This window comes from Homarus americanus, unplaced genomic scaffold (genome assembly GCF_018991925.1).
Source record: "Homarus americanus isolate GMGI-L3 unplaced genomic scaffold, GMGI_Hamer_2.0 scaffold39155, whole genome shotgun sequence".
NCBI classification, from domain to species: Eukaryota; Metazoa; Arthropoda; class Malacostraca; order Decapoda; family Nephropidae; genus Homarus; species Homarus americanus.
The window spans coordinates 6,824,991-6,840,566 of NW_024737042.1; the positions used below are offsets into that span (position 1 = coordinate 6,824,991).

General features: G+C 39.6%; 1 protein-coding gene and 1 long non-coding RNA gene across 2 annotated transcripts; one reads left to right on the forward strand and one right to left on the reverse strand.

Moving 5' to 3' along the window:
- Window positions 1-324: 324 nt before the first annotated feature.
- On the reverse strand, window positions 325-4,716 carry LOC121872640. Its single transcript, XR_006090132.1, has 4 exons — window positions 4,607-4,716; window positions 1,988-2,086; window positions 1,349-1,467; window positions 325-885 (listed from the first exon to the last, which is right to left on the reverse strand). It is a non-coding gene; the product is annotated as an uncharacterized LOC121872640 (long non-coding RNA).
- Window positions 4,717-7,720: 3,004 nt separating this feature from the next.
- On the forward strand, window positions 7,721-15,517 carry LOC121872783 (serine/threonine-protein kinase meng-po-like). Its single transcript, XM_042375840.1, has 3 exons — window positions 7,721-7,822; window positions 11,526-12,086; window positions 12,355-15,517. The coding sequence occupies exons 1-3, from the start codon at window positions 7,721-7,723 to the stop codon at window positions 13,552-13,554; spliced, it is 1,863 nt and encodes a 620-aa protein (XP_042231774.1). The 3' UTR covers window positions 13,555-15,517.
- The last annotated feature ends 59 nt before the right edge of the window (window positions 15,518-15,576 follow it).

The window sequence follows — 15,576 nt, forward strand, 5'->3', positions numbered from 1 at the left end:
TTTCTATGATAAGTAGATAACTAACTTTCCAAGATTGAAATTTCCCATTTTCTTTGATAATCTATTTCGCAAAATTAGGTACTATTTCCCAAAAAGTGGATAACCAACTTACCAGGAAAGTATATATTTCCCATTTTCTATGATACAAATTACCCATTTTCTATGATAATCTATTTCGAAAAATTGGGTAATGTTTCCCAAAAAGTCGATACTCTATCTTAATAAGATGACTTATTTTTGGGGCAAGGTGAAAATAGTTCAAAGTCCATGAATGGCTGTATTTTGACTTTGGAAATAAAGAAACTTTCAGGAGTTACTTTTTATTTTGTAATACATTTGTTGTGCTCTGCAAGACTAGTCTTGATGAGCACAAGTAGAAAATACATAAAAGTATAAAATTGGTGCAGCTTTAGTTTATGAAGACTTACATACTTCAATTAATCAAGTATATGTTTTAAGACCATCACATGTGACAGTACAGCATTACTTTATGGCAAAATTTCTAGCAACGTAACATTTTGAAGTTAAACTGAATTTAAATAAAATTCCACATTTATTTGTAATATTTCCTGGCTTTTCTAGCTCAGTAAACACCCTAATAGCCTATATTTATGAGTGTATATAAAGGCCATTTAAAACTACGAAGTAAGAGCGTAACCTACTTAAATAATTTCAAAGGCAATTAATTAACACTAATTACTCTTAATTTTTAAATTGTGAACCCAGATAATTAATCAAAACTAGTAAACAAACCACAATGAGACTAGCCCGGACCGTAAGTTGTAACTGCAGAAAGAGTTGGGTTTCTAATGTGTTGCAGCAAGAGTCCCGTTTGCCAGAAGACATTCTCACGGTTGTTGTGTCCTGCATCTTCATATCGCCGTCCTGGAATGAATAATATTTTAACAACTGAACTAAAAAATTAAGAAGTCAATGTAGTTTTTGTACACCTACACTATACAGCACTCTTGGAACATCACAGTTCTTGAACAGCTGGGCACAACTCGATGGTTGGCAGGTCTGCTTGTGAAACTACTCCATATTTCATATGTTTTAACAATAAAACTACCTCGGCAATCTTCTCATTAGTTTCGTTGTAATGCACGAGTAAGTGCGAGAACTTTGTGGGGAGTGTACAGCAATACGTAATATACGTTATGTATATGTACAGTAATACTAAATATTATGTATAGTATACCGTTACTGTCCAGTATATTGTACAATAATTCATTAAATCTTGAAACAAATTGAAATACTGTACAGTCTTACGGTTAAAGTAAACCAAATTTTTTCATTGAAGTTTCTTGACTAATGAATTAAAATAAATAAAAACTGCCCAAAATCTTACCTCGATGGACGACACAAGGAACTTCATGTATCCTTAATTATGATCACCGAGGCAGCAATCTGGTCTTTGTCTTCTACACCTTTAACACAACAGTAATCAACACAACCAACTGGATCCATCTGTTAAGAATATGAATAGAAAATAGATACAAAGCTCCAAAATAAGAAACTATATAAAAACCATTAAAATAAAGTAAAATATGAGTACTGTACTGTACTGTATGTGGTGGTATTGTATTTTCACTCCCAAGACCAAATTTGGCTTTGCCAGAAGTTAAATCTCCTCAATTGTAACAACTCCTCTAATACCACTTCTGTTGCAAATGGTCAACAGACATGGTCAATACACTTCAGAAACTCACAAATCATATTGCACTGCCATTAGGGTTTAATTATCTATAAACCTTTAATATTGTGACCGATTTTCCCCGAGAAAAAACCTTACCATTGGGTTTCAATCCCACCAACTACAATGAGAAAATCCTATATTTCTTATAAGAGCAAAACTGCAATTTTATCACACCCAGAATGTTTCAAATAAAATATTTTTTTTTTACTTCAAACTAATTTTACCATAAATAAAAAGTTGCCAAAAACTGAACCCTAATTTTTGTCAATAAAAAAAAAAAATTATTCTTACCTTTAATAAAAATGACCCCAAATCCCACAAACGGAGGACAGCTTCAATACCGTCAATGTTTACGATCAGGGAGGCAGTAACGAGGGGGTTGTCCTGTACCTTCAACAGTGACAAGCAATAAATTGTATAAACTAGAATAAAGACTAAATATTAACATGAAGTATAAAAAGTAGAAAAAAATATTAAAAATTAATGTAAGATATGATTAAGTTATATAAAAACTGGAATAAAGACGTAATATTAATGTAAAATACGAATATTAACGTAAAATATGAAGTTGTATAAAAACTACAATATAGATTAAATTTTAACGTAAACTAATAAGTTGTAGAAAAACTAGTATAGGACTAAATATTAAAATATGAATAAATAGCAACAAAACTAGAATAAGACTAAATTTTAACAATATACTGTAAATAAATTTTAAACTAGTATACAAGACTAAATATTAACAACATATTATTAATGTAAATAAAAACACTAGAAAAATGAATTCATATCAACTTAAAATAAATGAAATGTTTAATGACAAGAATAAAGACTAACTATTAACGTAAAATATGAATGTTATATAAAAACTAATAATTACTAAATATTAACGTAAAATATCAAATTGTATACAAAATAGAATACATTATGAGCATCAACGTCCAATATGAGCATCAACGTACAATATGAGCATCAAGTTGCAGAAAAACTAGAATGAAGACCAACTATTATTGTAAAATATGAATAAGTGGAATAAAACCTAGAATACAAGACTAAATATTAATGTAAACTATGTATCAAGACTAAATACAAGTATGAATAATTTGTATAAAACAATTATAGAAAGTTTCCACCTGCTCAATTATTACCCAGGACGAAGTAAAACTTTAATTTATCTTGGCACAAAAGTACACTAAAAACAAAGTAACGTGAAAATAACAAAAGTACCAAAATACTTGCACGAATACCCAAATTAGTAAAATTATCGTAAAAGTAATACAAAAACTACAGAAAAGACCTTAAAGTCTTTAAGGTAACAAAAACTCATGAAAATACCAATGTTCCTAAAAGTAACAAAATTAATTACAAACAAAATTCCAAAAAGTAACGTCAATTAACAAACTCCACAAGTAAAACGACTCAAAGTATCAAAACAATCCACACGAAAGTAATAGAATATCTCAAACCATTTCCTTAAAACTGTTCCATTGACGATTTCCGACAATAGTTACAGAAATAAGCAGTAGCTATTATTGATCAATGTTTTTTACTGTACACCACCATAAACTTGCACCATACACCTACACGTGCATCGTATGAACATGAGTCCGCAACAGGCCGTTTAGCCTGTAAGCTTCTGTCGAGAGTTACTACCACGATCATCCATGAATCTATCTAGCCCCCTTTTAAAACGTTCCAGCATTCAAGGACTTACTACAAAGTTGCTAAGCTTGTTTCACTCATCCACCACCCTATTTGTGAACCAGTTCCTTCCTATCTCCCTCCTAAACCTAAACTTATCCGACTTCATTCCGTTGCTATGAGCCCTATCCTCCTGCTCGGATATTATATTTACTTTACGACTCCTTTGATTTCTTTCACCCACTTAAATACCTCTATCATATCTCCCCGCACTCCATCTTTCTAGGGAATGCAAGTTTAGTTTCTTTAACCTATCCTGATATGGAAGGTTTCTAAGTCCCGGAATCATTTTCGTCATTCTTCGCTGCACCGACTCCAGTGAATTGATATCCATTCTATAATAAGGGCACCAGAACTGAACAGCATAAACGAGGTGTAGCCTGACTAGCGCAAGCTATAGTTGCAATATGACCTCTGCACTAATTAAACTTCTAGATATAAAACCTAATAGTTAGCCTCATTTCGAACATTAACGCACAGTTTTCTAGGCCGTAGGTCCGGGCTTCAAGTACCCCCAAGTCTGGCACAAATCGACTTCACTAGGTTGATGTTAAGGCTGTATACATTGACAGTATTTGTTCTTCCTATATTAAGTACGCTGCACGTGCTGGTGTCGAATACCATTTGTCATTTTTCTGACTACTCCTGCCGTTTATTTATATACTCCTTTAGTGCATTTGCATCCTGCCCCGAATTAATCTGCCGCCCTATTCTGGTGTCATCCGCAAACTTGCTTATGTCACTGCTGATCCCAGTATCTAGATCGTTTATGTATATTACGAACAAGAGTGAGCCCAGTACCGACCCCTGGGGAACCCCACTGGTTACACAGCCCCACTCCGATTTAACACCATCTATGCTGACCCTCTGTGTTCTATCGGCGAGCCATGATTTTATCCAATTTCAAACTTAACCCTCTGATACGGTACTCAAACGGTTTGCTAATGTCTAAGTAAATAACATCGTAATTTTCGTCATTATCTACCACCTCGAAGACACTACTAACCTGCACCATACACCACCCGATCGTGCATCAATAACTTCATAATTAGCACAACATTTAAATTAAGGTGTAACTTAATAAAATAAAACGAGACATCACAGTGTCTACAGCCAAAATATCGTTAAATTCGTCCATATAAACACTTAAAATATGAAGTATATATTTAAATCTTCCCCAATATAAATTTAACCAAAATTAACACAAACCGTATAGGAAAAGTAGAGTATAGTGGACACCTCTGAGCGCGTTCCTCCCTCCTCTTTCACCCGACGACAACTGACCCACGCTACCTGACGCAGGTGACAACAACAATCTCTTGAACTCTCCTCTCTCCTTCCGTCCTGCCCTCCTCCTTACGCCATCTCGTCCGAATGATTAAATTTAATAAATACAAACTTCTTCGTATTTATAAATCTTAATACAAATTTATGGTAAATTAAATCATTTAGGAATATAAATATAATAAAAAAATAATAAACAATTGAAGAGAACAAATTTACGTAAACAATTAAATATAAAGACGAATATTCAAGTTTAAATGTCACAGGGGATTCGGACACAGCAAGGTTTAAACAGAGAAGCCAACTGTACCGATCTGTCGACTCAACATGGCAGCCAACATTACCTATGAACAATACACAATTAAATCTTAAATAATCATCAAATTTTAATAATTTTATTAGCAATTCATTAATTTTATTTAATATTATAATTTTAAAATTAGTAAATATTTAACTTGGGAAACTTTGCGGGGATAAATGTAGACGAATTACTCACTGACTACGATAATGAGGCAATTGGCTTGTTAACACTCATTAGAAATAGATAGATTTATTAGTTTTTAGAGGTGTTGTGTTTAAACTACACACACACACACACCGTCTACATATACACATACACAGTCTACCCACAATCTCCCTCACTCTTTATTTTAACAACCTCAGTTATTTTCAAGGTTTGTTTACGAAAATAAATTATGCCGTGTTTACATGTCAATTTCAACAGCTTATTCCTGGCTTTTTAACCTGTTTACATACGTAATTAACCTGTCATTAAAATTATAAGTTTTTATGTATTATTTAAAAAAAATTATTTACAGTCCAACAGTTAAAGAGTAGTTCCGCAGAACAAGCGTCATCTGAAAGTACTTAATTAGTTAAACCCCTTAAATTTCAATTCTGAGAAAAAAGTATATTTTGGTCAAAAATTTTGTAAGGTGTAAGACTTACATTTTTGGTGGTTTTGGGCCAAAAATTAGATTTTGCTGAAAATCACAGTATGGGTACTCCTGAGCTTGCTGATTATGTGGTCCACGATTCGATTGCAGAGTAATTAGTGGACAAAATGACCCTTTGGACAGTCAGTCACAGCCATGGAGACACCTCATTAAAATTTTCTGAATAAATCTTGGTATATGGCAGTGATTTTATGGTTGTATTCCTACGACCTATTGCGCCAATTGAGTAGGAAGAATATTTCAATTTACAATCGCGAATAACATTAAAATTCCTTCAGCGATTTACACATTCACATTGTGGGGTATAAGATGTTTGGTTCGTACTCAGGATGGGATGGAGAAAGGAAACTCACAATGTGCTCTCTATATACATGTTGTATTGGATGTACAATGCAGCTTGGTGCTGGGAAGGCAGCATGGTTACAAGCGTGATGTAGAGAGAGCTGGTTGGTGAGGACGCTCAGAGAAGGACAGCTTGTGGCTCGCCAGCGGGAGAGAGTACCGCTCGCCAGCGGGAGAGAGTACCGCCAGGCAGGCGGAGGAGCGAAGGCCGCCAGGCAGCGGCGGAGGAGGTGTTGCTGGCTGGTTGGTGTAGGTAGAAGGAGAGACAGATCACCACGAGGTCAGGTCTTAAATAGCGGGGGTAGGCGTGGCTTAGCAGTTGACCCCCGCTCCGTGGTGTATGGCGGCGCTGGTTGACCTAGACCACGAGGCATACACTGGGGAATTGGTGGGGTCGGCTAGGCAGCGACAAACAGCGTTTGTAGGGGAGAATTCCACTACAATACTCCCCCTTCCCTCCAGGCTGTGTAGGAGACTTGTTGTCTGCAGGGTTGCATAGCACATGTGAGGCAGAACGGGCGGTGCGTGCCTCATGTGAGACAACGGCGATGGCGTGATGAGCCGGTCGCTGGATACAACTGTCTAGATACACAATATCTGTGGGAGTAGAGAGGGAGAATAAGGGTGTGTGGAGACGATGAATGTTGTGCTTCCCTCACGGCAGGTACAGAGTCGACAGATGCGCCTGCTGGGGTGTGTGGACCTGGGTCAGGAGCAGGGGCTGTGTCAGCAGCAGCGGATGAGGGCTCGTGACAGCAGCTGGGTCCACGACAGCAGCAGGGTGCAGGACATTAGCAGGGAGTACCTGAGGGAGAAAGAGGGGTGTGTGGGTCCGCACTCAGGAACAGAGGCCGCATCAGTGGCGGCAGGGGTTACTGCTGGGCCGGGGTCGGCGTCTGAGGCAGGACGGGTGTGCTGGGGTCGTAAGAGGAGCGACTGTCTGCTTAGAGTAGCAGAGCTGCTCTAGGGTGTCTGACCTGCGGTGTAGAGACAGTAGCTGTAGAGCCGATGAGAGCTGCTTCTGGGTGGATAAGCCAGTCTTCCATGTTGCTTGAAGACTGGGAGCGTGATCAGTTTCTCCTCCATCCTGTGTGAGTGCGAATCTCCGGGAGTCACCATTTGTGGGGTATAAGATGTTTGGTTCGTACTCAGGATGGGATGGAGAAAGGAAACTCACAATGTGCTCTCTATATACATGTTGTATTGGATGTACAATGCAGCTTGGTGCTGGGAAGGCAGCATGGTTACAAGCGTGATGTAGAGAGAGCTGGTTGGTGAGGACGCTCAGAGAAGGACAGCTTGTGGCTCGCCATGCTCGCCAGCGGGAGAGAGTACCGCCAGGCAGGCGGAGGAGCGAAGGCCGCCAGGCAGCGGCGGAGGAGGTGTTGCTGGCTGGTTGGTGTAGGTAGAAGGAGAGACAGATCACCACGAGGTCAGGTCTTAAATAGCGGGGGTAGGCGTGGCTTAGCAGTTGACCCCCGCTCCGTGGTGTATGGCGGCGCTGGTTGACCTAGACCACGAGGCATACACTGGGGAATTGGTGGGGTCGGCTAGGCAGCGACAAACAGCGTTTGTAGGGGAGAATTCCACTACAACATCATTAAGATGATCTTGATGTTCTTATGCAATGTCCACTTTCCGCCGCTCAACAACGAAGGCCCGAGTGCCAACATGCTTTGTCACAGAGACGCGACACAATATGACCTGCACCCACGAAAAACATTTATTACTAAACATCGTGATGTTAAAAACTTTGTATATCTTGTATGACCCTGGTAACCCTTTTTCAAAATGCTGTATCCAAATACCCCTGTGTCAACAAAACTCTCAAGCTGAATATAAGGTCTGTCAACTAATGGGAGAATTTATCTCGTCTCCAAACACGGGAGGTCCCCGACTTTCGAACGCCCACTGACATGAACGGGGTTAAATTTGAAATTTCCAGTATTTTATTTACCAGATGAATTTTTTTTACTTTCATTTATTGTATTTTGTCATTCTATTTCTTCTTTTGTCTTAAATTATGTGATTTTAGATATATATATAAGGACTTAGACGATGATATAGTGAGATTTTAAACATTGTTTTGTAAGTAGGATATGCAAATACAGTAGTACTTCCGACTTACGTTTGTAACCCAAGGACTCCCTGTACATGACCCAAATATAGTCCTATGGTGATTACCATAAATATGTTGTTGTCATTGTTTTTCTTTGCAAAATTGTAAAATCATATACAGTACATCATATTCATGAGCAGTATATATAGGTCAGTGGTTCACATACATTGGAGTCATATTCTAATTGAAGACTAATGAGTGTGGGCTAGCAAATTTGGGATAACAGCAAGAATGCCCTCAAGCACCCCTGATTCAATATAGTTAATTACAAAGTTCAAGATACAATAAGTCAGGTGGCCATTGGGCAGGGTCACGACAACAGTCCCGGGAGCCAATGGTCTAGTGCGCCAGGTGCTTGTGCGAACCGTATCTGGGGAGTTCCGAAGGCCAGTGACCCGTGTACACCTTATTGAACACGCCACACCGTAAATCTTGGGCGATTGCCCAACGCCAGGAGTGTTATCGCCGCTGGCTTCAGCTACAGTGATGGCGTGCGATGCCATTAAATCTTTCGACCCGTGACCTCGCCAGATGTAGAAGTGTTTACAGACAAGTCCTGGTTCTGCCGAGTGAACTATCTTCGACTGGTGGCGGTGCTGCCCGCCCCTCCATGAGACATGCTGTGAAGACCAGCCTTCTCCTGTCCGAGAATTTGTGCTGGGACGATTTACGCAATACTGTTGTCTCTTGGAACACCATACAGTGGTCCCTCGGTTAACGAGCACAATCCGTTCCAGCAGGTTGCTTGTTAACCGAAACCATTGTTTTAATGGGTTTTTGGGTAATTGGTTCCAGCTCACCGAAAATTGCCTACATTCAACAAAAAAGGTAGAAAATTACACTTACTTTGAGGTGTGTATGTAGAAGGCTCCTGGATGATGATGCTGATGTGAATTTGAAGTGGGAGGTGGAGGAAGAGAAGGGAAAAGAGAAGGAAGTGGAGGTGGAGGAGAAGCATTTTACTGCTTCTTGGAAGGCGAGTCAGGAACCTCTGGACTGACAGATTCTCCACCATGAACATCCTCTCTCCTTCTTGAAGTGGAAGGCTGAGGGATAGCATCTTATTCCCTCTGCCTTTTACTGAAGAAAGTGTCAATTGTGGTCTGTGGGGCACCTCTCCTCCTCACCATTAACTTATGTTTAAAGAAGACCATTGTGTCCTCAACATGACACAAAGCTAGTTTAGTTTTTTCCACATCTGGGTGCTTTGAAGCCAGTTCCCTGAACTTCTCCAAGTGGTAAATCACATCTTTCAACTCTGAAGTTGACATGACATCACTTTCCATTTCCTCCTCACCATTGTCAGCCTCTAACATCTCATCCAGCTGCTTCAAGTCATCAGTAGTAAGTTCCTCCTCATGAGACATCACTTTCACTTCTTTAAATTTGTCTTTCTGTGCAAGAATTGTCGACACAGTTGATGTCGACTTGCCATATTCTTTGCATAGCGCATTTGTTCTAATGCCTTCTTCATGTTTCTTAATAATTTCCTGCTTGGTTTGGATTGAAATCGTTTTTCTTGATCTCTTAGGCCCCATGCTGGATTCAAACATTGTCATCACGTGATCTTTTAAGTTAAACTAGATGTAAATAAATAATATTTTCTTTAAAATAACACTGCACTGCGCTATATATTGTCAATAAGTAAAATCAATTTCAAAATTACCAATAATTTGCTTGGAAACACAGAAAAAAGCGTTTAGTTACAGAGTCTCAAGCAAGATGTTACCTCCACTGAAAACAGAGAGAGACTAACGCTTGTTTGGTGTGTTAACGGGCTGGATGGCGCGCCAGAAACTAGTGACCTTACCTTCAATTATGTTCAATAATTGTTAAAATGACAAAAAAATTTAATATTAAATTTTTTAAATTATTGAATGGTATAAACTTCTTGATATTTAATAAAATAGTAAGGAATTTAAGCCCTAGAACCGATTACTGTATTGGCGGACTAATACTACAGCTGGCTGACCGCCAAGTGCAAGCGAAAACATGTTGAGGTCGGCTCGTAAGAAACTCGTTAATCGAGGGATTGCTCGTTAACCGAAGTTAAGAATCTTATGGGAGGTAACTCGTTAACCAAAATCTCGTTAACCGAGGGGCTCGTTAACCAAGGGACCACTGTACTGATCTGCATTGACCCGCACTTGCAAGTACAGCCTAAGTGATGACATACCCCTCGGCACTGAAATATTGTTGACTAATTACGCCTACTCGTTTCTGCCTAACCTGGAGTAATAAGACAATGCAGAATGAAGTGAAGCTAAGATTAATAGAGTTATGAACTTTGTGTTATGTCAGTATGTTTAATAAATTGTAATAAGATAAAATTGTGTGAGACTAACTAATTATGTATCAGATGGATCACCTTGTAATATTATGAACGCCTTCTCCTCCGCAGGTTTTGACCACATCAATAAATATTGAATGCGTCAAAAGACGGTTTTCAATCATTCCCTTCGACTAGCCCGTAACCTGGACGTCCTTAACTAAGGCGTTAACAACTTCGTTGAGTTGGTTATTTGTTACCTTAAACCGGTGGTAATGAATCAATCTTCCTTTCCTTCGTAACCTCAGTAGCGGGCGGCAGCTTTGCCTGTACGAAAAGGAACACTCACATGGCAGTGTCCCGACCAGTGCTGCTGTAATGTATGACATTGTTCACTAATTACGCCTACTCGTTTCTGCCTAACCTAGAGTAATAAGACAATGCAGAATGAAGCGAAGCTAAGATTAATAGAGTTATGAACTTTGTGTTATGTCAGTATGTTTAATAGATTGTAATTAAGATAAAATTGTGTGAGACTAACTAATTATGTATCAGATGGATCACCTTGTAATATTATGAACGCCTTCTCCTCCGCAGGTTTTGACCACATCAATAAATATTGAATGCGTCAAAAGACGGTTTTCAATCATTCCCTTCGACTAGCCCAAAAAATTCTGAAAATTTGTGGAAAATTTAAAAAAAAAATTGGAGATTTTTTGAAAAATCGGAATTAAAAAACTGAAAATTTTAAAAAAATAATGAAAAAATTTTGAAATTTAAAAAAAAAAATTGAAATTTTTTGAAAATTTTCCCATTTTCGTTTTAAATGTAGGAAAATTTAGGACAATTTTGGGAATTTTTTTAAAAAATTTGGATTTTTTAAAAAAATCTAGGAAAATTTTTGACCTGGGACCTAGTCGGACATATTCCAACCAATTTGGACAAAAACCTATATAACCTAACCTAACTTAATCCAAACCTAACCCAGGGTGGGCCAGGTTGTGGCAGGGTGGTCCAGGTTTGGCCAGGGTGGTAGAGAATGAGAGATGTCTTCTATTTTATCAATAATAATAACTGAGAGTAGAAAATCGAGTATTCATAAGGAAATTAATCAACCACCTCGTATTTTTCCTAATACAATTGTCCATCACTTGACAGGTTCAGCTGGAGGATGAATATGAGGTACTACATGTAATCCAGGAGGGGTGGCGAGGCCGCCTCCTGCTGGTGGAGCACCGCAGGACCCGACATGAAGTAGTTCTCAAGGCCACACATAAGGACGCCACCTCACGCCTCGAGTTCTTTAGGGAGTTCCACTACAACTACTACCTCAGTCCTCACCACAACATACTCAATGCTTACGATGTGGCCTTCGAGGCTGGTGAGTATTATGTGTTTGCCCAGGAGTACGCGCCTTTTGGTGACCTTACTACTAACCTCTGTGACATAGGCCTCGGGGAAATCAACACTAAGAGGATCTCGCTACAACTTGCCTCAGCCCTCGATTTCATGCACTCCAAGGACCTGGTTCACCGCGACATGAACATGGACAACATTCTCATCTTCAAGAGTGACTTCAGCCACATTAAAGTGTGCGACTTCGGCTCAACAAGAAAGAAGGGAACACTACTGAAGAAAAGGACGGTGTGGCTACCTTATGCCCCCCCAGAGATTGTCGACGCCGTCCAGAATGAAGGATTTCATGCTGACACCTCACAGGTAACCTTCCTCCCTGCCATTCTACCTGAAGCCTCTCTCAATCTGCTTCATATTGAACCCTAGAGTCTAGCTAAAGAAACATATTTTAATCATAGTCTTAACATGACACAAGAAAGTTTTGCCAGATATTATATTTAGGCTTATTTTTCTAACATGCACAGGATTCATGACCTTATATAACTTTATACTATGGATCACATACACATAGTAATCACTGTGACTGTCTTCCTTCATTATCTGTTTAATCTGATGTGCCATCTCCCCACAGGATGTATGGCAGCTGGGTGTTCTTGTCTATGTGCTGCTGACGGGTCAGCTGCCGTGGCAGAAAGCTGACCTAACAGATCCTAACTATGCTGACTACATCAACTGGCGGAAGCGTCGCACACTGAGAACTCCCAAGAGATTTACCAACTTCACGTCACGTCTCTTGAGAATGTTCAAGCGCCTGCTGGAGCCCAAGCCTGAGAAACGGGCATCGGTGCGTGAGGTGTACAAGTACATGGATGATAAGTGGCTCCTCAAGCTGCCCAGACGTGATGTAGGGGACGTGGATGGTCAAAGTGTCTGTTATTCCACCTTTTCAGCACACTCATGTCCCAAGGAGAAGGACCGGGTCCTGCGGACCTTGAAGGCACACGGGATAGAGACAACAGTGGACCGCATTGCCAAGAGGCAGAGGATACACGAGTGGCTAGAACGTTCCTTGTCCTCCAGAAACCTCGGTGATGAAGAAGAGCGAGCCAAGGAGGAACTACAGCAAATAGAAGGAATAGCAGGACAAGAATTTCAAGTGAGTCGCCTCGCACGACGGTCACTGCCTACACAAGCACAGAGGCAGAGGAATGAGGCGATGCGGAAACAGTATGAGGAATTAACTGCTATGACCGTCAGGATGGTACAAGCAAAAGCTGCCACAATGCAAGTCCCAGATACCAAACCAACCAATGCTCAAGACAACAAACTGAGGAATGGTCATGTTCTCAAACAACCTCAGCAACCCATAACACATCCTCAGGACCAAATTAATGTAGCACCCACAAGCAGCACCAAAACCTCACATGTACAGGAGATTGTTGCACAACATAGAGTTCGGAACAATAGCCCCTGCCTCGCCCCACACTCTCAAAGACCAAAGGGTGAATCAGAGAGTCCACAGCTCAGCAGGCACGCACAGAGTCCTGTCCGAACTACCGATGTGTCCAGCCTGAGAAGCCCACAGGCCATTCGGCATGACAGGAGACAAGTTCACAGCCCGAGCCTGAAAAGGACGACAAGGCTGCGTAATCGGGGTGGACGAAATTGGTCTAGCGGTACCACAGAGTGCGGCTTTGAGCTGCAGAGAAGCAAAACTGACTCCTACTTCATCACAGGATCCACCAAAGGCCCACCCTCCAGGCAGACAAGTCAAGAGAGTGACTCTTCAGACACCAGCCTGAACAGTCTACAGCCGGTGGTGCTACGCTAGCAACTCGGGGAGGGGCAGGGTGGGGTACCATCCTACCCTTCTCACATTGCACACACACCACTCAGCCATTGTTCCAACCCCCATAATAAAATTCATGCACATTGTCCTCAACCCTTACACTAGAAACACCACTTAAAAAAAAAAATCGCTCACTCTCTCTCTCTTTCTTTTAGCAAGAATCACCACTCTTCCTCTTACCCCAGACTGAACTATCATTACCTTTTTTATGTTACAGACTCGATGGCTCGCCCACTTAACTTTCAACTCCACAAAAACTTTCCTTTCTATTACAATGCAAGAAAAAACATTTCTCAGCCATATTTACATAATAATTGTTTTACTGAGACTTTCCTATCTAGTTTGAATTCAAATAGTTTCAGAAAGATGATGACATTGTTACATTTTAGGTGTTTCAACTTGCCAGGGTTATGAAGCATCGGTCACTAGGTCTTAATCCTCATACCAGACAACTTATAAAGATTCTGTCCCTTTAATGTGTATAACATGTACATTTATATGTTGTTGTTTGTTGGGGTATTCAGTTGCCAGGGTTATCATGCAGTCAGTGGCCGACTGGGTCAAAAATTTCTACAGGGAAAACCTGTAAAATGGCCCACTCAGAAGGGTCCAAAATTGAAATTATCAATAAGCGATCTAAGAAATTGAAATGTGCTACTTGTTTGAAATTTATGTTGGAAAACAGCTTTTGTTCAAATTATGATAGAATGTAAACGAAAGTAGATATAAACATCCGGTTTTCGGTAAAAATAATCCGGAAGTCTCGCCGAGAAGGTAATTTCCGCCGGAAATCTCGTTCTGCGAGATTTGAGTCACTAGGCAATTGTAAACACATGGCGTAGTTTCAGGTCGCACTCGGGCGCATTGGTACGGACCTAGTAATTTTGCATTCGGTTGAATTAGAGCGGATTGAGTCCGCCACTACATGCAGTTGCTGTACCTTGGTCATAATTTCTTAAATAACCGATAAAATGTTCAGTTAATACATACCCTGTACTTAGTAAACAGTGTAAGTTATCAGGTGTTTCTATGGCTGATATCTTTAAGTAACATTCACTATGCTAGTACAGTATACAGTAGACTTATTAAGATTCATGCTTAATGATCTTGGTTACTGAAGCAGAGATACACATGAAAATTTACTGCCTAAGTTTTCAAATAACTGTTGTCTGATCTATCAGCTGATTTAAGGGTAGAGTTCGTGCTCAAACACCTCAGTTGTTGTAGACAAACGAATATATAACAAAACAACAGAATTAGATTTCCAAAATTGTTACAAAGTTAATAATTGTTAATGAGATATTAATTAAAACCACACTGTATAGAAAACTTTATAAAACCATGACCTATTGCACACACACGTCTTTACTATTTTGTTCTACAGCAGGAAGAGTGAGTACATACCCTCTCCACCATACTCACATAACACACACACACACACACACACACTGCCCTGCTGGTGCGGCCCACACTGCCTCACTGGTGCAAGTTTCACGGTAACAAAAATATTAATTTACAAAGATAAACCTTTACACACTTCTATGTAAGTGTTCCCCATCGGGTCTGTGACAATTACATACAGTAGTCCTTGGAATGTTCACTTGGACTGAGGATTTTTTGTTGTAGTGTTATGGTGAAGAAATTCTGCAAAATGTACATAAAATGCTGTGTTTATATTGAAATTATCATCAGTCCAATTGACATTTACATATTTGGTCCTGACCTCAGGTTCTTACAGATTTGTATGTTTCTCGATCTGGAAACAATGAAAACGTGTCTAACTAGTTCACTTTAAGCTACAAAACAAGTATCATCTCCCCCCCCAAAAAAATTAAATTATATAACAGATACCAACAGTATTACAAATGTTTGAGAAATTTAGATATAGATAAACACCATTTTAAAATGCAATATTTGTAATGATTTTTTATGATATATCTGGCTATATATATATATATATATATATATATATACATGCATATACAGTCAACCCTCACTTTACGG

Excerpts from the sequence above, each read along its gene's own strand:
- LOC121872783 (XM_042375840.1), top strand. The coding sequence starts at position 7,721 with ATGTTAAAAACTTTGTATATCTTGTATGACCCTGGTAACCCTTTTTCA. Across the intron at positions 7,823-11,525 it reads ACTCTCAAGCTGAATATAAG|GTTCAGCTGGAGGATGAATA; the intron begins GTCTGTCAACTA and ends ATCACTTGACAG. Across the intron at positions 12,087-12,354 it reads TTCATGCTGACACCTCACAG|GATGTATGGCAGCTGGGTGT; the intron begins GTAACCTTCCTC and ends ATCTCCCCACAG.